General features: G+C 41.2%; 6 protein-coding genes across 8 annotated transcripts; 3 read left to right on the top strand and 3 right to left on the bottom strand.

Moving 5' to 3' along the window:
- Positions 1-278: 278 nt before the first annotated feature.
- pdpk1b (3-phosphoinositide dependent protein kinase 1b) lies at positions 279-7,868 on the bottom strand. Its single transcript, XM_058621518.1, has 14 exons — positions 7,718-7,868; positions 5,711-6,001; positions 5,467-5,509; positions 5,235-5,372; positions 4,954-5,098; positions 4,776-4,873; positions 4,586-4,661; positions 4,413-4,481; positions 4,119-4,215; positions 3,801-3,974; positions 3,487-3,704; positions 3,227-3,284; positions 2,715-2,867; positions 279-2,595 (listed from the first exon to the last, which is right to left on the bottom strand). The coding sequence occupies exons 1-14, from the start codon at positions 7,739-7,741 to the stop codon at positions 2,482-2,484; spliced, it is 1,698 nt and encodes a 565-aa protein (XP_058477501.1). The 5' UTR covers positions 7,742-7,868; the 3' UTR covers positions 279-2,481.
- Positions 7,869-8,528: 660 nt separating this feature from the next.
- Positions 8,529-11,563, bottom strand: tsr3 (TSR3 ribosome maturation factor). The gene is made up of 6 exons (XM_058621510.1): positions 11,178-11,563; positions 10,200-10,410; positions 9,908-10,101; positions 9,627-9,794; positions 9,243-9,297; positions 8,529-8,924 (listed from the first exon to the last, which is right to left on the bottom strand). The coding sequence occupies exons 1-6, from the start codon at positions 11,296-11,298 to the stop codon at positions 8,777-8,779; spliced, it is 897 nt and encodes a 298-aa protein (XP_058477493.1). The 5' UTR covers positions 11,299-11,563; the 3' UTR covers positions 8,529-8,776.
- A 17-nt stretch (positions 11,564-11,580) lies between these two features.
- gnptg (N-acetylglucosamine-1-phosphate transferase subunit gamma) lies at positions 11,581-15,702 on the top strand. Of its 2 annotated transcripts, none has more exons than XM_058621509.1 (11): positions 11,581-11,764; positions 11,855-11,909; positions 11,997-12,064; positions 12,670-12,724; positions 12,848-12,931; positions 13,033-13,126; positions 13,222-13,336; positions 13,453-13,535; positions 13,623-13,751; positions 14,033-14,101; positions 14,242-15,702. In XM_058621509.1, the coding sequence occupies exons 1-11, from the start codon at positions 11,698-11,700 to the stop codon at positions 14,320-14,322; spliced, it is 900 nt and encodes a 299-aa protein (XP_058477492.1). In that variant the 5' UTR covers positions 11,581-11,697; the 3' UTR covers positions 14,323-15,702. The 2 variants fall into 2 exon arrangements, with proteins under 2 accessions (XP_058477492.1, XP_058477491.1); XM_058621508.1 differs by having other exon boundaries at positions 14,033-14,126; positions 14,240-15,702.
- LOC131448771 (uncharacterized protein C7orf50 homolog) lies at positions 14,573-24,291 on the bottom strand. Of its 2 annotated transcripts, none has more exons than XM_058621511.1 (6): positions 24,196-24,291; positions 23,857-24,000; positions 23,644-23,763; positions 16,074-16,300; positions 15,385-15,466; positions 14,573-15,279 (listed from the first exon to the last, which is right to left on the bottom strand). In XM_058621511.1, exons 2-6 carry the CDS (start codon positions 23,971-23,973, stop codon positions 15,100-15,102), a joined length of 726 nt encoding a protein of 241 aa, XP_058477494.1. In that variant the 5' UTR covers positions 23,974-24,000; positions 24,196-24,291; the 3' UTR covers positions 14,573-15,099. The 2 variants fall into 2 exon arrangements, with proteins under 2 accessions (XP_058477494.1, XP_058477495.1); XM_058621512.1 differs by having other exon boundaries at positions 23,857-23,995; positions 24,196-24,268.
- LOC131448766 (uncharacterized) lies at positions 16,755-19,720 on the top strand. Its single transcript, XM_058621505.1, has 2 exons — positions 16,755-17,312; positions 17,895-19,720. The coding sequence occupies exons 1-2, from the start codon at positions 17,310-17,312 to the stop codon at positions 18,963-18,965; spliced, it is 1,074 nt and encodes a 357-aa protein (XP_058477488.1). The 5' UTR covers positions 16,755-17,309; the 3' UTR covers positions 18,966-19,720.
- On the top strand, positions 21,826-22,959 carry LOC131448391 (G-protein coupled estrogen receptor 1-like). Its single transcript, XM_058620792.1, has one exon. It carries the CDS (start codon positions 21,838-21,840, stop codon positions 22,957-22,959), a length of 1,122 nt encoding a protein of 373 aa, XP_058476775.1. The 5' UTR covers positions 21,826-21,837.
- Positions 24,292-24,828: the final 537 nt, after the last annotated feature.

The raw sequence follows: 24,828 nt of genomic DNA, 5'->3' as shown, positions 1-24,828 counted from the left end.
TTCCTGTGTGGGCTTCCGTGGTTTGCTTCATAGAGAATTTATCTATTTAACCAAGTTATGTTAAGCCCTATCGCCTGACATAGACACCTTTGAAGCCATATAACGGATTCAAAGCCAGCAATTTGGGTATTGAGCATGGCCTCATGTGACAAAGTGTTATTTTAATGTGATACAAAAAGATTGCTTTTATTCTGAGTTTGTGTTGATCGTTTTGTATTTGGGTTGAAGCGTTTGTGCGAAAAACTGTAAAAGTAACTTTCACGACACAAAGACGATGATGAAGGGCCGGTACTTTATTTACATGCAGCAAAAAAAAATGTGAAATGCCATTGCCACTGGATGCCGCCGTTTTCACTGTCATGACCGTGGTTGTTAACAGAAGACAGGACACATGGCTTTATTTGTATGCCTAAATCCCTACATGCTTTAATTACTGGACTACCAAGCATTAAGTGGAAAATTCATCATTCAACATCTACTGACCTAGCGCACAAATAATCAGAGAGAGAGAATGAACAGATTCATTAAATTATCAGAATATGATTAAATCACTGAGCAAATAGAAAATGTATGATATAGTAAGAAAAAAAAGCTGTAAAATATTATAGTTTACAATAATTATTCACATTCAAAGGCTTTACATCTCAATACATACACAACATGGCCCCTGAACATGACTTCAATCCAAATATGATTCATATATTAGAATTTAAATAACACAGAATGAACTAGAGGCTAAACAATAGCCATCAAATAACCTTATACAAGAATAAAAATACAAAAACTGTATCCTAATATCATTGCATTACTTGCTTCAGATTTTAATAATACATCATCTGTACATCACAGTTCTAGTCAGTTACAAGCCAGGTAGAGTGTTCCATACACAATGTAACCGACTGCCATCGACTTGATTCAAACAAATTTTCTAACTAGAGGAAAACACGTCTCTAGTGCTTTCGCAACCTTATAGACAGATACAGCAATTTCATCGGTTATTTGGATCAGATAGATATCCTTGAACTGACATCCAACCACATCGGACCCCGAGCCCCGAGGGTCCTATTCACCTGTACTCCAGTCACGCACTGCACACACAGACTCAGCTGAAGGAAGAGGACCTTTGGGAAGGACCTTAAGGTATTATGTCAAAAATTAAAAGCATCATGAAAATACATATTGCTAAAACAAGAGCACAAGTTGAATCAATGTTTTTTTTTACTTTGTTTTGGGCCAAACGTCAGAATGAAAACATAACAAAAAGGACAGGCTAATGAGCCTAACGAGGCAGTTCTGCCACCTTGTCCGAGGACGACAGCTTTACTGTGATTGCTTCTGAGAATGATAGTATGTTTGTTATCTCAGTTTGATGAAAGTTTTCTGTTCAGCATGGGGTGGTCAGCACACAAGATTTGGTTTGCAACAGGACGTAATGAAGAGGAGCCGACTCTCCCATTGAAAAATAATTCACACCACAAAGAAATAGCCAGTGAATGGTACATAACAGCCAGATCATCCAATAATAATAATAATTGCAATGGTTGCCAATGCAGTCAAAAAAAAATAAAAATACCCACCTTTAAACTTGAATAAACTATTACTCCAGTGCCCTAGGAGAGAAGCGGACAACACTGAGCTATGAAACTGGTCATGCAGGAAAGATAAGCAAGTTATGATTAGAAAGTACAAGCTAGTGGCATGTTTACCCACCCCTTGTAAGCAATACATCCCCATTAATGGCTATGGAAGGCCCACACTTGTACAGAGACTTATTCAGAACCATGTCTCACAGCAGACCAGCATTCTGCTTTGTTACATAAAGACTTAAACTGGCCTGCAATAAGCAAGTACCAAGAGACAAAAAAATAAGATTCCATGGGAACATTTGGCTCTGACGAAAAAAAAAGAAAAAAAAAAGATTTGAGTTTGGTAAACGTGTGAGACTGTATCAGCATACAGTATTAGTTACAACTATGGAGTATATGCACTAGAACTGGGGCCTGACTACAGCTTCATGTATGATGAAGGATTAGGTTATGGATTAATTAAGATAACAGTATAGGCTCTGGATCATAAAAGCTAGATTTGGGTTATGGTACTGAAGCAGGAAACCAGTCCTTGCATTTGAGATAGTCCTAGTGGGTACCCACACTTGTATCACTCTACAGGACAAGCTCACCCTTCTTATTCCTCCTGCAGACTGTACAAAAAGCAGATGTGCATGGTGGCAGTCTTATCATCCATACATGGAAAATGCAATAGAAGCCTCACAGAGAGCACAAAGAACAAGCAAAGCAACCCTGAATCCAAAGTTGATTTTTTTTCCCCACGGTTCTACTCAGGAAAACAAACAAGGTCTAGATGCCAGTGTCTCTAAGAGTTTGTTTACACTGCGGTGATGAGGGCACTAAAGAGGGTTTTACTCTGCTCAGTGATTGGCCTCGGAGCTAAAGAGGAGTGGCCACAGGAGGAACTGTGCTCCTATAGGCCAGGGTTTTGGTGCCTCTGATAGATCTTTCTCCACACTTCCTGGATCTTCTTGCACCATCTGTCAGCATTTCCGCTGGGGTCCATCAAATAGTATGTTCGGTTAGGCTGCAAACATCAAAAAAGAAGAAAAAAACATTTAAAAAAGTAAACTACATTAAAACCACAGTGGTTATCAACATATTGCAAATGGAATGAGCAGATATCTGAAATAAATGGTTAGTTACCGTGTGAACAAAGAAGGTTTTGAAGTTCTTTGCCTCAGGTCGTAGCTCAAAGGACCAAGGAATCTCCCCTTTCAGGACCTTGTTTACAGGATCCACATAGTACAGGTGTGGCCCTTCAGTAAGAAGCAGCTGTCTCCGACGAGCAAACAGACCCTGCAATAAAATCCACATATTTGTAGTTCACCAACAGAGGGGGCTGTTAGGCCAAAGACACTTTCCACACCACAGCAGGGAATTCCCCTTTACTTCCTATACTGTAATAGGCTGAGCAATGCCTGGGAAGTCACTTCAACCACTCAACTGTTGCTAGAAAACACAGCTACATCATAAAACAATGGTTAACTTGCTTTGATAAGTCTAAACCAAATATACCACAGCTATAATTGCATCTAAACATTGAGTCAACTATCTTATTCACTTGGGAAGGTGAACAGCCTTTGGATAACACTGTATATTAGCAATACAATGATGTACTGTAAAAGTTTCAAACACATTGGCTCCATTTTACGCACCTTTCGTTTGTCCACTGGGCCCATTTTTAAGATCAGGTTGTTCTCCACAAACTGGTGCCTGTGTAAATAAGAAAATTCAGATAACCATCAGCCCCCTTTCCCTCCAATGAATCTACTGATTACTCCACGATTACCTACAAAACATCTATAATTTAATCTTCTTTCACAATTCTATTACACATGCTAAATACACAAAAGCCTATATTTAGAGAGAATGCACTCATGTAAACAGGGGTGAAACATATAGTGAGGGGGTTTACCAGGGGTTTCCGGTGGTTTGTTTATCCAGCAGTAGCTGCTTCTCCTCTTCAGTGAACTGTAGATCCAGCTCAAAGGAGTTGTTGTCCAGGTCATGGATGTACTGTTCAATGTTGCTGCTTGACCGCTGAGGGGGCGTAGATTCGTGAGGTGACAGGGAGTGTGATGAGCTGGACTGGGCCACCTGCATGTTACTGAACTGGCTCAGGAGATCGTCATACTGAGGTTTGAAACAAGATAAATGAGAAGTCACGTAAACGTCTTTCAAATAATAGTCAAACAGCACACAGGGAAAATATCTAGATTATTAGTTTACATTTCCATAGCAGTCCTCATCATCCTCAGACATAGCTGGCAGATAGGGGGTGAGCTTGGGGGGTGTCTGTAGGTGCAAGTCTCTCCAAGAAATGGTATCAAAAAACGGATGCTGATTCAAAGGGTCGTACCCTCCCATCTCTTCACAGCCAATCCGCTTGGAAGGGTCTAGTGACTAAAGGGAAAAACAGAAATAAATAAATGTTCATGTAATATAAAAGCTCTGCTCCGTAATTAACCCAACAAATAATTTTAATTAATACAATTAATTTCCTTACAGATATCAGAAAGATTTAGATGGTGACATTACTTAACTCACCAACAGCTGTCTGACAAGATCCTTGGCTTTGGGGAAGAATTTCTCAGGGAATTCATACTCCAGCTTGATTATCTTCTGAAATATTAGGTACTCATTTCTGTAATACATAACACACAAGAGGGAAAGAACAATAAACAGACTTTAACTGAATTGCATTTGTCATAATCCTGAGCAAAATATGTATTAGTAAAAATATCCAAGTTTAGTAAAATATCAAACCAACATGGTCCACCATTACAGAGGCATAAATGAATGAAAACTAACTGAGGACAATGACATCACCCTAGTACTTACCCAGCTCTGAATGGTGGTAAACCAGCCACCAGCTGATAGATAATACATCCCAAAGCCCAGAGATCAGAGCTATGAGAGGAATAAATTATTTATTAAAGATGTGATACTGTACTTATCAGACAGACATAGTGATTCTCAGGTTTACCAGCAGTGTGATAATCAAACCTAGTTACCTCTTGCAGGCTGATTTCTCTGTTAGCAGCTCTGGAGACACATACTGTGCAGTCCCAACAAAGGAGTTTGCTCTTGCTGCCCCACAAAGCAGAAAAATAATTTTAAATGATGAAAACATTTACATTTATTATGCTCTCAGAAACAATACCACTGAATGAATCACTAAAATAGAAGGTAATGTTGATTTACCTTGTTTACTGTCTGACGACAACTGTTTTGCTGTCCCAAAATCTGTTATTTGGATGTGCATGTCTTCACTTAGGAGAATATTCTCTGGTTTTAGATCTCTGAAAAGACCAGGTAATTTATGAGGGAATAAGCAAAAAGGAAAGAAATACAATAACGGACACAACCAAACAAGTCTTACCTGTGTATTATCCCCTTATTGTGTAAGTATTCTAGAGCACAAACTATTTCAGCCGAGTAGAATCTGGTACAGGTCTCATCAAAAGAACCAATTTTGCGGATGTATTTCAGGAGCTCTCCATTCTTAGCATAGCTGAGACCAAAATCTGAGAACAGCTAGTTAAGGATCATTGTGATTACCAGAAACCCGTTGTAAGAAACTATGCAGCTAAGAAAAACAAGGAACTGAAAACTGATTAATACACAAAATACAATGACAAATTGGCCCTGTTAAAAGGATACACAACTTCTCATCATCTTGAAATGTGAAGTAGAGTTTGACAAAGAATGGGTGATCCAGATTTGACATCAAATCTCTTTCTCTTTTCACGTACTGGGCTTTGTTCTCCTTCATAATATGGCGTTTCTCTAAAATCTTAACTGGAAAAGAGGAAAGAACATTTTAATTTTCCATCTTGACAACACTGTAACTGTCAATTGAATTCACAAAATGTGTGCATGCATTCGTACTTACTTGCATATTCTTTCCCTGTTAACTGCTCTCTTGCCAGGACAACCTTAGGATAAAAGAGAGAGGAAAAAAAAACACCTTGACAAACTGAAGAGCTCTAGTATCTCTTAGGCCATGTTTTGCCATATCACCTCAATTAACTGAGGATGACTCATCCCAGTACATTGGAAACAGAAAAAGAATTCTAGCATGTAGCAACATCTTCCCAGCTATAATTCAGAAACAAAGTGGAATGCAGGTTACATACTGTTGAGAAGGAGCCCTCTCCCAGTATCTTGCCAAATCTGAAGTCCTCTGGTTTCTTCTTGCGTGGCTGAGGGGTCTGCACAGCTGGCTGTGCGCGGAGGTCTGAGACCTGACTGCTGGCAGACGTTCCTACTGCACGAGCCTCTGAGGCTGAGCCCTCCATGCTGGGACAGTGGCTACTGCTTGCGCCTGGGATAGCAAGTGGCGAGCAGGAGTCAGGGTGATTTCTTACCATTGATGGATGCGAGCAGGAACAGATGACAACACTGGACTGAATGGGCACAACATCATACTGAAACAAAAGGGGGAAGCATTGAGAATATGACAGTCAGTGTGGTGTTGTTATGCTTCATTGAAATACATAAAGAATCTTCAGTTGAGAAATATGGTGAGCCATTTATCCCGACGTAAAATCCAATTTCCATCACCATGGCAATACAAGTTTGAGCCAATCTTATCTAGCATCTACTTGAGAACAATATTAAATATTACAGTATGAACAACAACAAACACTGACAACAGCCACAAATGACAATTTGTTAAAATGATCTGTTTGAGGAAATATAATTGTATTACTGTTTAGGTGATGCTTTATTATTTATTAATGCTGCAAAATCACAAAAATGTTGAGAGCTTAAACAGCCATGTATAATGTGTACTGATTGTCGGACATTACCATACGTATGTATCTATGGACTAATGAGGATCTGGATCATGGTCTATAAATAAGTAAAAGTGAGACCACTTGAGGAGCAAAGTCTGTTGATGAGGACATGCAACGACAATCGGAGAAGCAGCGTCTGGGCTTGTTGACCGTCCAACCCGTCAATGCCGAAGTTATTGCCTTCATGTGACAAGTGTACTTACGACCACGACTGCATGGAACTCATCCAATTTACATGCAAATAACGCAAACAAACACTGACGACAACCCTACCAATTGATCGTTCACTACTCAAATATAACACAGCGCCAGGTTGTGGTTCCCAACAGATACTGGTTTCTGTAAACGTTACTTGTTTCTTAACTTACTGAGGAACTGTTAATAGAGACTATGTTAATTCACTTACAGCCAAGTTAATCTAAGTTACTTCATTTGGCCTAGCTCCTTCTCATTCAAAACCAAGGTGTGGCCATTTAGCTGACTTATCCGGACTAGACTGAATGGTTGACAATTCATCTTTCAGCTACGTATTGGTCCATCACTATTGCTCAAATATGACATTATTGTCAGAAAACCATAGCTAGTGTTAACCAAACCCTTAGTACTCCTGTAACAACAGGCCTGTGCGAACTTTCTTTGCTAACTACAGCCTGCTAGCAGGCTACCATTAGCTCCTGCTGCCTTGTCAAATAATGCCGGGCCATGGCTGACAGCGAATTACAAACTTAACGCTAACATCCAGGCAATTAGCTAACATTAGCAATCCAGGTAACCGACGAGTAACTTTACTTCAGAATGCCCTTTTCACGAAATGTTTACAAGTGGTGTTTAATGTCCCTGTGTTGACGTGGGTGGCAAAATTGTGAAGTTAACAGGTTGACAGTTGAACTACAGCGTGTTAACCTTATAATGCTACCTTCTGACCAAAGGTGGAGCGCGAAAAGCTAATGCTAGCTTGTTAGCAAGCAACAGCATCGCTCGAAAGCGCGAACCCGTAACAGCTAACCTTAGCCAACAGTTGCTGGCCCGGGAATGGCTGTACATTTGATAAAACAGCGAGAGTCGGCACATTCTAAACCACCACTAAATGTTTCACGGGGACAACTGATCGCGTAACAAGCCACAAGATGGACAACCCCGATCTACGCCGCAAACTATGAAGTGTGGAGTTAGCAAACATTAGCGGGCTAGCCGTGCTAGTGAGCGTTGAACGATCTTCTGCGGCTAGCACCGCTCTCTTCAGCTCAAGGCCCGACCTAACTATTTGTTGTCAAACAGCCGCTGCACTGTACGCTTTCAACACCGGCTTCGAATTGCCATTCGCGTCAAAGTTGTAACACTTACCAACTGACTTGTAGCTCTTGCCATGGGAGTTTTCCTCGAGTATTTATTTGGAATAAAATAATTAGAGAAGCTCCAGTAATGGCCGCCTCTGCGCCTTCATTTTCGAGCTGTGACGTCGTTCCACAACAATGTTAACGCAGGACAGCAGAGGAGAGTCCCGCTGTGTCCGCCCCCTTCGCCACATTTACAACCGACTCAACTACCTCACCTACTGACAGGGATGGAGTCACACAGGAGAAGTTGATATTTAAATATCGCAGTAGACATGAACTATAGGTGTGTTTGGACCTGTATTCTATGACATTTCATCTCACCAAATCAACTTTTTTTTATGCTTTTGTTGTTCATACAATTCACAAGAACACGAATTTACCGTGAGCAACAACACGGACGAAAGTGAATCAAGTCCACGTATTTATTAAACATCGATTTGAAAAATAAAGTGCCTAAAAAGATTCACAAATCCAACACACATTAAATAGAATATCCTCTTCTTCTTTTTTAATTTTTTTTTTACAGTTTAGATACAAATTAGAAACTCACTATAAAATAAATATCCTCTATTTAATCAACTTGGATTCTGTGGAGAACCATGAACCTGTCTTTCTGGCATCAGTCAGACCTGCAAAACATTATATTGAGGACTGAGTGGAATCATCAATCAATTGAAACAAAGTCAGTTGGGACTGAAAAGCCAAAGATTTCCTCATGTATCTGTTCACATCAGCCCAGAAATCAGAGCATGGAGGCCATACTGCATGTGCCAACAGTATTCTGGTTGCATTATTTTAGTGAGGAAGCAGCAGACACAGACTCTTAATGCTTTTAATGATGGTTTCTCACTGTGAAAACCTTGTATCCTTTTATTAGACTTCACATTGAATAAAGGGTGACAAATGTCAATTAATTTCATATGCATTTTCATTAAAAACCTACTATTTATTTCATAATATTTATATTTTTATTACAAAACTTGTTAGCTCAAAATAGTCTTCAGTTTTTGTACAAATAATGACCCTTTTTCAAATATAAGACAATTGACAGTTGAAATATTCTTTATTACTCTGATTCAGTCTCTTCAACTTCACGAGGATGTGAGACAGTTCTTGACTCGTCATCGTTGTTTTCCGTTTTCTCCTCTTCTTCCTCATCTTCGTCATCCTCCGAGGTGTCCGTATCTTCACAAGACTCATCATCTTCAGGTACACTAAACCCAGAAATGACAGGTGAGTTTTGGGAACATACGTAGTAATAATACCACTGTAAAACATGCAAAACATGTAAATAATGTAAGGATATTTGGTATTTTGCCTGCAACAAGCTTAGTTTTTATTATTAAAATCAGACAGTGGGCCACAGCAGACACTAAAATGTTAACAAACCAACTGCAAGCACTAAAATGGCAGGATCAGTACTGATTATTCACTTACAAGCATTTGTATTACTACAGGATTTGTTAACAAACACAAAATATCAATGGTTATCACACACTCCAATTCCTCAATGAGAAACACTAAATGCTTACCACGGACGTCTGTTGAGATTGCGACATTCGACTCCTGAATCAACATCAAAAGGATCTGTGAACAAGACAAAGGTTTCATTACGTCTGCAAACACTAAGTTTACATTAACAGTGCACAGGCCTCTGATGCAGGAAACAATCATCTTTATATATCACCCTTATATACATATATTTTACTTAATTAAATAGTTTGCAAATATTTTTATTTATGTTTTATTGTGTTTGTCATGACTACGCTGTCTATAAGAGCTAAATGTAAATGAAATGTCTTGACTTGAAAAGGACAGATGTTGGGTGAAAACCATAACAATAACCAGCCAGCACTGCTACATACAGATGATTGAAAACCACTGCATGGGCTCTAAATATATTCATCCTGATTTACCAAACTCATCCTCCTCTGGTTTGGCTGTAAGGTACTCCTTCTCCACAGAGAGTAGCTCGTCCTCTGACTGGCATGTGGCATAGCGTTCCAGTAGATCTTTATTGAGATCCAAGAACACTGTCCCCCACTTAAATTTCTTCAACAAGAGCATGGCCAATTCTTCAAAACCTGCAAAATCAGATGATAAAATGTGTCAGACTTTCACTGTAACAACTTATATTTGGACACAAAGGTAGTCAGGGAGACAATTTAGTTGTGATTAAGTGAAGTGAAAACCTTACCTACAATGCAGAATGTAGCAGCAAAAGCCTCAACACAAGATAACTTGCAAGGCTTGCCATAGTTGACAGGGTTTGCAGCTACGAGGTACGGCAGTAACCTGGGATGAGCTCCGACCATCTTACTGAAGGGAGTCTCCTCCAGTTTGGCCCAGGAACAGTCGATCACTGCTACCCCACTTTGAGCCACAATCTTTCTGTGCAGAAAGGCCGACATTAGCTTTAGACCACAAGCCAGTGCCATTCATATTTCATCAAAAACAATAGAGTTCATGATGCAGAAGACTCAACACACCTGTCGGCTGGCGTAACATACTTAGTGCCCATTGGGCTCAGTATGAGTCCATTGAATCTCTGATTGAGGCGCAGGTTGCTTACAAAGCCTTTGCGCACTAACTTTCTGCCAGTGCAACGTTTAGGATCACAGTGTCCCAACTCCCACATGGCAAGTGGACAAGGTAGTTTCACCTGAGGGCCCTCTGCTCCTTGCTCTAAGTGAAGACTTGCTGGAAAAAAGACAGGAGACACAAGACTGTCACACTGGAGTTTAAAGGTGTTTATATAAGCAGGTCATTTTTAACCACACAGATCTTTCAAACATGAATTACCAATGGTGTACTGGTTTTCGATAAGGGAGCAGATGTTTTAATTGTTTTTATTTTTTTTCCCCAATGAACCAAGTTGGACCCGGTGAGAACAAGGGCCTTTCTGCATGGAGTTTGCATGTTCTCCCCGTGGGTGTGGGTTTTCTCCAGGTTCTCTGGTTTCCTCCCACAGTCCAAACACATGCAGATTTGAGGATTAGGCAAATTGGACACTCTAAACTGACCATAGGTGTCAGTGGATGGTTGTTTATGTGGCCCTGTGAAGGACTGCTGACCTGTCCAGGGTTTGAACCTACAGTATGTCCCTACAGCTGGGATTGGTACCAGCGCCCCCTCACAACCCTTGGATAAAGCAGTAGAAGATGAATAAATGAAGCAAATTGGAACTTTTTTCCAGTCTTCAAAAGGCTTCTTGCTGTTTGGGTTTGTTAGCAGCAAACCCAAAGCAAAACAGAAAAACATTAACACCATACACTAAGTACTGTTTAGACAACGTTGTTCCAAACATTAATTAAAAACCTTAGAATCTTAGCAGAACACTGACTTGTACGACACACTCAGGATGTTAAGTAAATACTAACTTACTTAATTTTCTAATTATTAATATATATATATATCTTTTAATGCAAACAATATAAAAGAAAATTGAAAGATCTATGTATCATTACCTTCAAAGGTAGAGTGCACTTCTTCTGTAAAGGCCTCTAAGGATTTCCCCTTCAGTTTATGTCTTTTGTCTTTGCCCTTGTTGTCACTTCGGACCATCTTGCCTTGTTTCTTTCGCCCCATGCTTCCGCAGGTGGATGTGTAGTCAGATTTAGTCCGATTACAGTTTACATTAAACTCGACCAGCAACTGTTTACGTTCCTTGAGCTAGCAAGCTACGGATTCGCTAAAAGTGAACATTTGTTGTTAACATTCCAAACATTTGGTAAATGTAACTTTAAAAACTCATAATAATTATCGCAATACGCGTTGTCTATGTCCTAATGTGTCATATACACTAGAAAGAAGTACAGTTTTCGTTGCTTAGGCTCGGGCGTACCGTGGAGAGCATGTTTTAGCCCGAGAGGCTAACTGCGCATGTTCACATCGTACTTTGTCCACGTGACGTGTCACCTGACGAATACAACAAGGGAGGAAGTGCAGCCGCTCTCACGTTCGAGTCATTCGGAAAAAAAATAAGCAATGCAGTGTTTATGTAAAATAGAATCCAGTTTAATGAAGTTGTGGCTCGTCTGTTTGTCTCTTTTCAGTAAGTATTTTTTTGTATTTCGCTGAACATATTTGTTTTCTTACTCTAAAGCTGCTGAGTGTTCATGGAGTCCGTTCTGTTTCCACACAGTAAACCATGGCTTTGCAGGGAAAATGAAAATAGTCGAGGAGCCAAACACATTTGGGTTTGTTTAACACATTCACGTGTGTGTTTCAGTTTTCTGTGTCTTAATATCAGCTCCATCCTGACTGAGCTCTTTCTCTGTGTGCAGGTTGAACAATCATTTTCTGTCTCAGGGAAGCAGACTACAGCCCAAAGTGACCCCATCTTCAGTGTCTGGTAAAACAGTTTGGAGCCTACATTTCATTTAAACAACAACGTCACTTTTTCCTTTGCATACATATGATTCCATTCATCCATCTTCTACTGCTTTATCCTCCACATGAGGGTCGTGGGGGGGCACTGGTACCAATCCCAGCTGACATAGGGCGAAAGGCAGGGTACACGCTGGACAGGACGCCAGTCCATCACAGGACCACATTGAGACAAACAAGCATCCACTCTCACACTCACACCTATGGTCAATTTAGAGTGTCCAATTTGCCTCATCCCCAAATCTGCATGTTATTGCACTGTGGGAGGAAACCGGAGAACCCGGAGAAGACCCACACACACACACACAAGGGGAGAAGGCAAAAGTCAACATATCATTTGTTAATGTTCATGTGGAGGATAACACGGTAGAAAATAAGTGAGTGAGTGTGTCTGTGGTAACCTGAATGAATCACTGTAACATAAGTTTAACAACACTCAAAACATCTTCATTATTTCTAGTATTGTTTTTATTGAATAGGCTTTGTTGACAGAGTCAGCAGGAAACTGTATATTTGGTGCATCTTTCAAAAAAATCTTCTCCTGTGTCAACATTAATGTTTTCCCCCCAGGCCCAGTGCATCTTCATCAGCTTGCTGGAAAGTGTTTCAGTCTCACAGAATCCACGTGAGTATTTATTTTATTTACCATGCAACGTTTTCACAGCTGTTCTTCTACTGTCTATTTTGGACGCTGACTGCTCAGTTGTAACATCAAACTGGACTGTCCTGTGATTTGGTCACTTTCCAGGTATAAATATGAATTCTGTCCATTTCACAACATCACCCAGCATGAGCAGTCGTTCAGGTGGAATGCCTACAGTGGGATCCTGGGGTGAGACGCCCCACCTTTTACCTTAGTATTACCTCTGTATAATAGACAGTAAGGTTTGTCTCTGCTGTGTGAGAGCAACCCCGTTTTGTTTAACCTTTCAGGATCTGGCAGGAGTGGGAAATAGAAAACAACACTTTCACAGGGATGTGGATGAGAGACGGGGATACTTGTGGAACCAGAAAAAGAGAAACAAAGGTTAGTGTACTTAAAAACATACATATTTTATACATTTCATCTTAAATATAAGACCATGGAAGTTGTGTAACTTGTTCATTGTCACATGTTTTTAGGCGATTTTGGTCTGCGGCGTGAGCAGCAAGCTTGTTCAAGTGTCAGAGCCCAGCACTTGTGTTTACTCGCTGACCTTTGAGACGCCACTTGTTTGCCACCCGCATTCTCTTTTAGGTAAGACAGAAAAGCAACGTCACAACACAAAATCAGAAGCATAAATCTGTCATAATTGTCATTTACAAAAAAAAATAATATATATATGTATATATGTGATGTGCTCCTGTTTAAAGTGTACCCAACACTGACTGAGAAACTGCAAGGGGTATGGGATGAAGCGGAGCAGGCACGTTATGAAGCTCTTGTTACGGAACAGGTGAGGAGCAGATTTCTTATACCAATATCTATCGTTTGTGTCATAGTCATCTAGTACACGACTACAACACGCACATGTGCGTTGCAGGGTTACAGCAATCTCTTGCGGGACATTTTTGAAGACGCCGGTCTCCTGAAGAGCCAAAAAGTGAAGGTCAAACTACCAGAAGATGTAGACGATGCAGTGAAGCAGGTCTCCGTACAAAAATGCACTGAGGTAGAGTATACAGTATATATTTATATACAGATTTAAGTAAAAAATATGAACTACTGATCAAGTTTGTTTGGGTGCTTGACATCCTTGATCCTTGACGGGATAGTTGACTTATTATATGGAGAAATAACATAAGGTGGAGAGCCTGAGAACCTTGTTTGTTCTGTATAAATATGTATATTATTATCACAGCTGTAAGGTGCTGGAAAAGCTTGAATTTGGCCTGCATGAACACTGTACACTACTACTACTTAATATAAATATATCTATTTATTTACTTACAGGACCTCCAAAAGCAGAGGGAAGAGGTTGAGAGACTGCGTGCGCTCCTCACTCAACACAATATTCCGTATACTCCGTATTTTGAGTCAAAACAGAGTAAGTGAACGCCACTAAACCATTTTTGAATCCTTTTTAAGTTTCACTTCACAGACTGTACAAGTTACATGACTTTGTAATGTTGTGTATTCTTCCATCCACTTGCATCACAGATGAAGCAAAAGTTGATGCAGTGGTTGTGAAAGATGAGAATCAACACCTGCGAGGAGACACGGGACTTCTTGACCCGCAGTGAAAGTCACCTGAAATCGAGCCAAGCAACGGAGACTGGCAACACCGGACCGGACACTGTTCCCGTCACTGGTGACAACACTAAATGTGCATTGAAGAACTGACCGTGTGGAAAAATGAACTTGGATTTTGAACTAATTTTAGAGAAGTTAGCTGGTGCTCTCTCTCTCTCTCTCACACTATTAGCATAGCAACAGTGGGTACATCAGCTACATCTACTGTTTTTCCATGTGCAAACCAACAGGCAAAAGCAGTGGAGGATAGTTTCTTTATATGTACGGATTCATACAGAGACAGAAACATATTTAAAAAAGGTCAGTCGTGCTGTATTTTCATGCAAATATAAATCTGTAATTGACATATTTAACATAAATGTGGATTTGTCTCTTTGTGTTTATACCTCGCCTGGGTAAGAACAGTTATTCTCAGTGTTTTCACTCACGCTGGAGCCTCAACAAGCTCAAACATGACTCGAGTACAAACATTCCTAAGACTTTTTTTCCTCTCCAAAGGTTTCTCTTTTTCTTTTTCTTTGGTCTGGATGTTTATGTCTCTCGTCGCCATGAACGTTGACTTAATTCTTAACATTTTGGGCTAATAGTCATCTTCTGTCCCTACTGTCCCTAAACTACTATTCGATGGGGATCATTTAAAGAAAAACAAAAACTACATGAAGCAACAGTTTGTCAAAAGATGAGATCTGGTTAAATGTTTAGTCCACAGATGATCAGAGTTTGGTCTCTCTGTTTATTATGTGATGCCCTCCTGTTGTACTTGATGGTCAGGACAGCAGCTGGATAACTTCTCTGGCTCTGTGCGCCCTCTGCTGGACGACTGCATCATCTGGTGTGTGTCCTGACTCCTCAACCAGAGCCAAGGCCTTCTGCACTGAAGTGTCCTTCGCCGTGCCACGAAGACCCTCCAGGTACTGAAGCAGCACGGAGAAATTATCGTCTGAAATCTGAAAAGTATTTCGATTAAATTCAGCCATCAAGTAAGTATTTTTTTTAAGAGAGTAAAATGTAACCTAAGTTAAAAAGTATGAACTGATGGAGTTTAATTTTACCTTCTGAGAGTCGAACATGTGCTGCAGTAACCACGTCTGCCTGGTCTTCTGGAACTTCCACGCGGTACGGTTCTCAGCCCAGCTAGAAAACACAGAAACAAGTGTGGGTCGTTGGTATAATTCAGAAGTTTATTGTGGTGAAAAACAAAGATGTGTGTATCAGTGTTGTAGTCAAAGCACTAGTCGACGACATGAGGTTTCAATAAAAACAAGAAAGAACGTCTTCCCACAATGCAACGCGGGCATTTTTTAACAAACCCTGGTCTATTAAAGTCTGTAACACTGGCTCTCTGTAATAAATGTACCTGAGTTATCTCAGCTGGAGGAGATTTTATGAACACCGCTTACACATAGTTGAGATTCCTTTTGCTTAGCTGACAACAACTGGCTTTCATTTAAGAGACAATTAAACTCACTAGAATAAACTACAACCTTAACAAAGTGACTAAAGCAGTATTTATACTGAGGACTGTATTAAATTGCATCGTACCGTCATGCTATTATGTCCCTGTGTAAACTAGTTGTGAAATACTACTACTATTAATGTCATCAGGAAACTACTAAAACATAATACTCTTTATTTACATTACAGTCTGTGCTCAGTGAGTATGCTCAGCTGTATGTGATATTTAGGGTTTAAGGATTGTCAGATTGATACTGAGGCCAACACAAGGGTCTGTGGTTCTTACCATGTGAGGTAATCCAGAGCGTGCTGAGGTGCGGTGGGTCCGGAGGCTTCAGTTTTCTGTGACGCCTCTCCCTCCGCTTCGAGCTTCTTCTTCTTCTTCTTCTCCTCCTTTTTCAGGATCTTCTTCATCTTCCTCTCGAGGACCCGCTTCTCCTCGGGACTCAAGTCCTCCTCTCCCTCCAGCTCGTGTGTCCCCTCGGGGGGGCCGCAACAGGGTGGATCTGAAATCTGTCACACGCCATATCAAAACAAAGCATCCTGGGAGTTATCTGCACGGACAGAGCTTCCTTCTAATGTCTGCGTTTGTGACCAAACATTGTCAAACATCTCTCCCTCTAATCATCAGCGAATGATAAGGAAAAGTTAAAACAATAACTTTGCATTTTGGGTACATTAACGGCCACTTCCTGTCACTTTTCAGGATCATAATAATGAATGGTTTAAAGCAAAGTTAGTTATCTTTCTGCCAAAGTTTGACTTAAACCTGTGTGACACTGCAGTGGGTAGAGAAATGAAAGCTAAGTGCACTCTTTTTTGAATGTTTGGATCACTTCCTGTCGAGCTACAGTTTCCTGTATTCACGGCATATGTATGAGATCAGCATCACACACATTCACACTGTGGTAAGTGAAACTTGGTGTGCATCATCCCTACAACGACGCATTCAGAGGCCTCATGTTTGGCCACAGCAGGCACAGTTTAACAACGTTTAAAAATAACTTCTCTCAGTACGAGTTAGACAAACACTTGCAGAGAAAATGAAAAGCACAGTTCTCTCTTCATGAAATGAAGAGCAGTCACCTCCCCCCAGTTGTCCGGAGAATAACTCATGTTTAGCAAGACGACAGAGACATAAAGAAGCAGTTTGACTGAAGTAATTTCCTTCCTGGTGTCAGTAACCACAGCATATTACTGGAGTGCTGCTGCATTTTTACTCTTGGGGGAAGTTAAACAAGGGGCGCAGTATTCTCTCTGATTTAACGCACACACTCAGTCGGCATGGTGAAGAAGAAAAAAAGAAGAAGAGGGAGGGAAGGAAAAGATTTCGGTCACGTGGCCACGCAGTCACTCTGAAAGTATGCTGGTGGGTTTATAGCCCACAGAAATATAAAAGAGGCGCACAGTGAGCGGTCGTGTCCATGCAACGAGCATCGTCGTCACAGCTTTTGAGTCAATTAGCAGCGTCTGGCTGGAGGATTCAAAACAGGAGGCGAGAGTGGGTGACGACGGCAGAAAAATGGTACGTGGAGACAGTTCCTTTGTTTTGTGTGAAACTGAGCAATAAACGAAAAAGTGGCTTACTGGGCAGCTGTAGTAAAATACTCCAAGCTACAGTTTCTGTACGTATACATTGAGAGATGAGCTCAAGTTTGAGTTCATTTAGGAAGGAAGTGGACTATGTTTATATGTCACAGTGTGTTCCTTTATGTTCCTTCATTTAATGATGAATATGCTGAGCAACAGTCAACGCCAGTGAAAGTGCATTAAAAGACTAATCTCTCTATTTGGTTCATAAAATGCCAAAAAAAAGTTGATCCATGTTTCTCAAATACCTTAAAATAAAACAAATATACAATTTACTCACAGGAGGAGCACAGACAATAATAAGCTGAAATTCCAACTGATCATTCACTTGTTTTTAAACTCAAATCAATTCATTTAATTTTAAAACAGCTGAATAATCAAGTAAACTTAGATGAACGGTTTCAGCTTTAATGAAAAAAGCAGAACTGAGGTGAAAAAGACTTGATACCAAATGATCTGACCTTTGCTGAACAGAGATGCTTCATCAGAGGGTGTTTTCTTTCTGCTCTTTTTTCAGTCTGAAGGTGGAGACTCATTATCGACCCTTCCTCCAGTTTCCAACAGCTCTACTGTCATCAATGTCACCACGATCGACACCTCCACCACCACCACCACCACCACTGCCTCCCCTTATAATGACATCATCAAGGCCAACGACATAACCTCCAGAGCAAACTATGTCTACAGTTTCTTTGCAGGTCTGGGATTCTTGGCGGGCTGCTTCCTGCTCTACAGCTTCGTCCAGACCTACAGAGCACACAGACGCTTGGCCTGGCTCGACTGCCTGCTCTGGGCCTTCTGTGGCTTCCAGCTGCTGCTCCTGCTGCTCTCCCTCCACGCTGTGGCCCACAGACCCGACTACCTGCAGACTTCAGCACTGAACTGTGCCGCTCTCTCCTTCGTCATCAACACAGCGTCTATGTGTGGCCTGTTTGTATTAGTGCTCATGGCTTATGTGCTGACCCTCGACCCGCCCTCTCACGCCCTGCTGCGGAGGCCCGGGGTCTGTGCAGCGCTCGTGATCGTGACTTCTGTCCTGATCGCTCTAGTGCTGGCTGGGATCCGTGGACCCAGAGATCCCCTCCATGAAGCCCAGAGGTGTTTTATGGATCCAGCCCAAGCTTGCGTTTCATATGCAGCTGCAAAGTTGTGTCTGGCTTTTTTGATTCCCTACATCCTCCACTTAGGACTCCTGATCTGCGGCTGTGTGCGACAGTGGAAATCTAAAGGACGTTTCCTCTCTGGCTCAGAGGAGGGGCCAGTGTTCCTGACCGTCACCGTGGTCATGTTTACGTGTCTGCTGTTCTACAACGTGGTGCTGGTGAGAGCGGCGCAACTGCAGAAGGTGAAGGGGCTGAGCAATTATGAGCAAGCGTTTCTGAGCGTGGCCGAGTTTGTGATGTTCTCGGGGAGCAGTGTCAGCCTGCTGCTCGTGCTGCTCATGCACCGGCCGTGTCGAGAGAGTCTCCACGGAGCGTTCAGGCAGCTGAGGGACTGCTGTCGGAGCTCCGGGCGAACGCAGCCCAACAGGAACATCATCGCTCCACACATCGAGATCACAGACACGCTGCAGGACATAGAGTCATAGACAGAAACTCAGCCGTGTGAGGACAGAACTCGACTAATGCATCAGAGGACAAACTCTTAAAGACCGCACGCATTAGACATTTTCATAATCAACGATTTAACCTGCTTTTGCTGTTTGTTTCCCTCTGAATTTGTCGTGCAAACAGGTGTTATTTATCACATGTGTGACGCTGAGGAAACTAAATGGAACTCGGCCGCCGGTTTGTTTATTTCTACTGTGACCTGTCAGACTGGCTGCTGTGCAAAGGGCCCAGAGATAAGACGAGCTTTCTCCCATCGAGTGTCTCCAGTGACTGAAAATCAGACCCTAAAGCTATTGTCCAAATAGATTTTTTTTGTATATTTGTATTTCACAGAAATAAATATTTTGCTATGCATCTTCAGAACTGTGAAACAATGTATGCAGTCATTTTGTCCATCCACCTTCTACTGCTTTATCCTCCACCCTGGGCATGTTTCCACCGGCTCTACTCGCCTCAGAAAGTTCCCACTAGCATAGTCGGGACTTTTTTTAGTGCCTGCTCTGGTGAGGTTCCAAGTGCACTGAGTAGGTAACACGCGTGACGTCACCACGTCACTGCTGGCCACTGATTGCCGTCACAGGAAGAGACGTCCGACACAAGAATCAAGCCGAACAATACCAAACTGTAGATCAGTTAAAACGATTTAACAATCCTAAAAACATGGGTTAATCTCCAACTATTACCAGGGAAATGTCTCAAATCTCAATATTTAACAGAGGAGTCTGGTGTATTTAGCGACAGCACTGCTGATCACAAACCCTGCTGCTGTATTTCAGTCCAGTGACTGTGTCAGGAGGAAGTACTGATAATGAACTGCTTCTAATGATTCAGTTACACAATTAAACAGTTAAACAATTGCTTTACAAGTCACTAGTCACTCTGTGTGTGTGTGTGTGTGTGTGTGTGTGTGTAAAACAAAGTGATGACTCCGCCCACGTTGAGTAGGTACTATTTTTGTAGTGGAGATGCGACCTAAACTGTGCCGTGGCGAGGCGAGGTGAGACCATAGTGGAAAACAACCTCTCACACTCACACCTATGGTCAATTTGCCTAATCCCCAAACCCACACACATGGGGAGAACATGCAAACTGCTAAATAAACATGTGCAATAATTCAGTACCACTAAAGTGCAATATAATAATGTGCAATATTCTCTTTCAATCATTCATCCATTTCATTCTTAGGGCATAGTAGGTTATAGTATTGTATTTGTATTTATACTTCTTCTACATTTTCTTTTTATCTTTAAATTTCTGCTACATTTTATTTTTTACTTTTTCCTTTATACGTAATTCCATACCGGCACTGAATGTGGACACTTTTAAATTTCAGTTGGACAATGACAATAAAGTTTTCTGAGTTTTCCTTGTTCCAAAAAACCCAGATCTTCTTGCTCCAAAAGAGCACAGTCATTTTGTCGTGTATCATTTAAAACATTCTTCTATTTACACAGCATGGACATCATTTGATATAAAAACAAAGTTTTGGCAGCGAGGCTGATGAGTTTGTTTGGAGATTACACATGACAATGAAGGCATTAAAGGCATTTTATTTTTCCTCCCTTTAAAGAAAATGCCTTAGGGGGTGTGTCTGGGTTTTATAAATGTCTAAAAGCATCTGATCCAAACAGCAAACCAAACAAACTCAATTTCGAGTCCAGGAAGCACACCAACCACACAGCTGTCAAATCAACAACTACGAATAAGCACGTAAAACCCTTTCTTGGAAGACTCACAACTCTTTTCACATAATTATAATTGCACAGAAGCCCATTTAGACAAAACGCCTGGAAAAACACTGTTAGAACGCCGCATAGGAAATATAAAGTCTTGGAAAAGTGGAAAATGTTGTCCAATATTTAAAAAAAACATTTCTGCCTGTTTCCAATCAACAGATGGACACCAGTTCCAGGAACAACTGACATGTATCGCATCAGTGCCAACACAGTGTGGCCTGAATCCAGGGACCAGCAGGAAAATTAATACACAGACTGGGTTCCATAAGGTGACATCATGTACAATTTCAGACCTGATTCACGTGAATAAAGTCACAGTGACAATCACTTAAACGTGACAATAATTAACAGCGTTAGCAGGGAAATAATCTTTGAAAAAATGAAGAAAAACACAAGAACCTCCCCCCCGTCTCACGTTTGTCTTGTTTTGTGTAAATATGCTGATACCAGAGAAGTTCAGGCGACTGGATGATGATCAACACCAAAGGACACACATGATTTGAAGGGCCGAGTGCAGCGCAAGGAAGGAAGCATCGGGTAAGTTTTAGATCCATTATTTTATCTTCGAAAGTAAGAACGTGTCAAAACGCTGACTCGTCTGAGATTTAACATTAAAGCCATGTGATCAGCAAAAGAAGTGCTCAATCAATCAATACAACCAGTTTTTTGACATTGTTATTCCAATAGTAACAGTAAAGAGATCCGAGAGGGCACACTGGCATTAGTTTCATATCCTTAAAATAATCTGCAACGACAATGCTACATAAATCAAGAGAGATTTTTTTTCTTGATCTCAAAATTACAGCCAAGTACGTATTAACATGCAATAAATTTGCTTTTTGGTGCAGAACATAAAAACAGAAATAAGATCATAAGTAGTCTTTGTTTGATATTTCAGTATTAAATAAAGCTTCCAAATGACCATAAACTGATGCATATTAAGTGCGTAAATCTCCTTTCCTCTCTGTACAGTCGACTCAAGTGTAAGAGGAAACGCACGGCGCCACAAACCCTGGAGGCAAAAAAACCCTCAGGAAACTTAAGAATATGGAAACTTAACGGCCAACTACCACCAACACCAGCTCCAGGGCGGAGGTGTATTTTGGACACGACGATGTACGCAGGCAACAGAGTTATCGCTGACAATAACGTCACTGTCCAGCTGAACGTCACACAGGCCGTCGTCTCCGGTTTACTTCAGACAGAATCGGAGAATCACCAAGATTATGTGATCAGCTTCATCCTCTCCGTCCTTTACACCACATTCCTCTTTCCCGTCGGCTTCATCGGGAACGTCCTCATCTTAGTCGTCAACCTGGACAACAGCGGGCACCTGGCAGCCCCAGACCTCTACTTTGTGAACCTTGCCGTGGCCGACCTCATCCTTGTGGCCGATTCTCTGATCGAGGTGTTCAACCTGAAGCGTGGCTACTATGACAAAGCCGGACTCTGCACCTTCATGAGCCTGTTCCAGCAGGTCAATGTGTACAGCAGTGTCTTCTTCTTGACATGGATGAGCTTTGACCGCTTTATCGCACTGACTAGAAACATTGGACGGAGCAGGCCGCATGCGCGCCTCAGCTGCAGCCTCATCTGGGTGTCCTCGTCCTTGCTCGCGCTCCTGCCTTTTGCTTTAGCTCAAGCTCAGCACGCCGGGGAACGCAGCTTCTGCTTTGCCAACGTGACACAGATTCAGTGGCTCGAGGTGACGATGGGTTTCCTGCTGCCTTTCTGCGTCCTGCTGGTCTGCTACTGGAGAATAGCAAGGGTGCTCCTGCGCAGCCAGAGGGAGCGAGAGGGGCGACAGTGGAGGCCCCGCAGGCGGCAGAAAGCCCTGCGGATGATCTCGGCAGCTGTTTTGGTTTTCTTCCTCTGCTGGCTGCCGGAGAACGTGTTTGTAAGTGTCCACCTCCTGAGAGGCGACACAAACGGGGAGACGCTGTGGCGGGACTACCCACTGACAGGTCACACCGTCAGGCTGGCAGCCTTCTCAAACAGCTGCCTGAACCCGCTCATTTACAGCTTCCTTGGAGAGACTTTCCAGCACAAAATTAAGCTTTTTCTGCAGCAGCGGAGCAAATGGGTTAAGCTGCTAAGTTCAGGCACAAGCAGGTCCATGTGTGCGCCGCCTGCAAACAACCGCAGCCATGCAGCATGTGACAGACTGTGCCAGTCCACAAATGCAATATCCAACAAACTGTTACACTCCATTCACATAAAGGTCAGCAGCATATAACAGACACATCGAGTGATACATAACAAAGATAGAGACTCTAAAAAAACATGTGGACTAGGGGAGGGTCAAAATTCAATCGATAAGCCTGATGCTCTAAAGTATGATGCTCTCGCCGGCCGTGGCTTCTTGATGTCTCTTCATGGCGGCTCAATGCAAAAATGAATGAAGGGGAAACTTGGGCGGAAGTGGCCGAGTTTACAGCGGGATCATGGTGGAGAAAGCTCCATCCACGTTCAATACATAGACTTTATGCACTTTGTTCTCTATGTTGTGAATAAATAGAGAAATCCTGCACTTTTAATTTTTCATGTTAAGGTTTTGTTTTCTTTACTAAGACCGATATCTATCCGTGATGTATCGCTGTAAGACTGTCTAGCAATCTGTCTAGCAATCTAGGAATGAACATTTTAATTCAAATCTCTAATGTAATATCAGACCTTTGTTTGTTTTTTTATGAACACAAAAGTTAATGTTTTGTTATTTAAAAGTTCACAAATCAGCAGCCAAACACGACCAAAAACTAAGGCTGAACAATTCTGAAAAAATATCTAATTGCGATTATTGAAATTGTGATAGTGATATGAGAGGGAATGGCTTTAAGAAATATTGTACCTTATTGCGATTTTGATAAACCTTTTGTTGTTGTTCAGCACTACAGAAAACTACAATAAATGATTTTCTTACCTTAGCTTTTTGAGTGTGTGTTTGCTCTGTCACTGGTTTCTTTTTGTGTTTCTTGTCCTTTTTCTGTTTTGTAGCATCTGCTTCTGTGATTGTGACATCAGGAATCTGCTCAGGAGCCTCCTGGACGACATTAAACACAATCAGTCATTTTTGCGAGGACACTAAGTGAATGTGTGTGTGTGTGTGATCTAATTATGGGACTGTGCCACTTACCTCTACCTGCTTCTTTTTCATTTTCTTTTTGACCTCAGCATCCATTGTGGTATCTGGAGCCAACTTTTTCCGTTTGGATGAATGCGATTCAGATTTCACAGACTTGTCTTTGGCCATGTTGTGATGATTCACTACAAAACTAAACTTAACAAAAAAGCACAACGCATGTTACTTAAAGTGCACAGTAGGCGAATAGTGTTGAGAGCAAAACTAAACAAATATGTCTACTTTTCTGAAAAACTTACTTAGAATATTAGACACAATGTAAATAACTATCTTGTCAAAACATTAATTTCATAACAATGTTCTTTAGTTAAGTGTAGTGTGTATACAACTTACTTGGAATGTGGTGAAAAAACGTGCTGCTAAACAGCGAAAAGGCACAAAACAAGCATGGGAACTCAACCAGGAAATGATTTCACCGAGGCGAAGTGTGATTGGACGGTTTTGTGCCTGCTTGTTTTTGATTGGTCAGTGGTTATGAGGCGTTTTAAAACCCTGGGAGAAAACGTCACCGATGCGTTCGAGAGCTAAATGATTACTTTCAACTTTATTACGATGATGTTCTCCTCATTCCCCTCCAAACTTCATCTACTCAAACTTTCTATGCATTTAATTCATTTTATCGATAGAAAAAAATGCTCAAACAAATTTACAAGATCAACTTGAACAAATTATTTATACCCTGCTCAATCTTACAGGAATAAGATGAATTTATATGACTTATATTTGTACAAGCGATAATAAAACAACAGAACATCTCTTCATGCTCTCATATTCACACATATTTTATCTTGGGTTATTATATATTTCAATATATTGATATTCCATCATCGTATCCACGATGATAGTTTACACACTATTTCGAAATAAAAGTGTTTCTTTTGGTGATGGAACGATATGTATTTAAAAAAAAATAAAAGTACAATGTTTAATGAAAAAAAACCTTCTATAAATTATGTAAATAAAAAA

This window comes from Solea solea, chromosome 21, assembly GCF_958295425.1.
Source record: "Solea solea chromosome 21, fSolSol10.1, whole genome shotgun sequence".
In the NCBI taxonomy this organism is placed as follows: domain Eukaryota; kingdom Metazoa; phylum Chordata; class Actinopteri; order Pleuronectiformes; family Soleidae; genus Solea; species Solea solea.
Note: the sequence above shows the minus strand (reverse complement) of the source record. Positions and strands in the feature narration are given on the sequence as shown.

What these genes read in the sequence shown, in the direction of transcription:
- pdpk1b (XM_058621518.1), bottom strand. Translation starts at nt 7,741, where the DNA reads ATGGCAAGAGCTACAAGTCAGTTG. An exon ending in AATAAGGGGATAATACACAG is followed by an intron (nt 4,874 to 4,953) that starts GTAAGACTTGTT and finishes TGGTCTTTTCAG; the next exon opens with AGATCTAAAACCAGAGAATA. An exon ending in GTCGTCAGACAGTAAACAAG is followed by an intron (nt 4,662 to 4,775) that starts GTAAATCAACAT and finishes TTTGTGGGGCAG; the next exon opens with CAAGAGCAAACTCCTTTGTT.
- tsr3 (XM_058621510.1), bottom strand. Translation starts at nt 11,298, where the DNA reads ATGGGGCGAAAGAAACAAGGCAAGATGGTCCGAAGTGACAACAAGGGC. An exon ending in ACCAGAGGAGGATGAGTTTG is followed by an intron (nt 9,298 to 9,626) that starts GTAAATCAGGAT and finishes TCTTGTTCACAG; the next exon opens with ATCCTTTTGATGTTGATTCA. An exon ending in AATCTCAACAGACGTCCGTG is followed by an intron (nt 8,925 to 9,242) that starts GTAAGCATTTAG and finishes TTCTGGGTTTAG; the next exon opens with TGTACCTGAAGATGATGAGT.
- gnptg (XM_058621508.1), top strand. Translation starts at nt 11,698, where the DNA reads ATGCAGTGTTTATGTAAAATAGAATCCAGTTTAATGAAGTTGTGGCTC. An exon ending in CCAGAAAAAGAGAAACAAAG is followed by an intron (nt 13,127 to 13,221) that starts GTTAGTGTACTT and finishes ACATGTTTTTAG; the next exon opens with GCGATTTTGGTCTGCGGCGT. An exon ending in AAGCTCTTGTTACGGAACAG is followed by an intron (nt 13,536 to 13,622) that starts GTGAGGAGCAGA and finishes TGTGCGTTGCAG; the next exon opens with GGTTACAGCAATCTCTTGCG.
- LOC131448391 (XM_058620792.1), top strand. Translation starts at nt 21,838, where the DNA reads ATGTACGCAGGCAACAGAGTTATCGCTGACAATAACGTCACTGTCCAG.
- LOC131448771 (XM_058621511.1), bottom strand. Translation starts at nt 23,973, where the DNA reads ATGGCCAAAGACAAGTCTGTGAAATCTGAATCGCATTCATCCAAACGG. An exon ending in CACACACTCAAAAAGCTAAG is followed by an intron (nt 16,301 to 23,643) that starts GTAAGAAAATCA and finishes GGCGTGTGACAG; the next exon opens with ATTTCAGATCCACCCTGTTG. An exon ending in GCTCTGGATTACCTCACATG is followed by an intron (nt 15,467 to 16,073) that starts GTAAGAACCACA and finishes TGTGTTTTCTAG; the next exon opens with CTGGGCTGAGAACCGTACCG.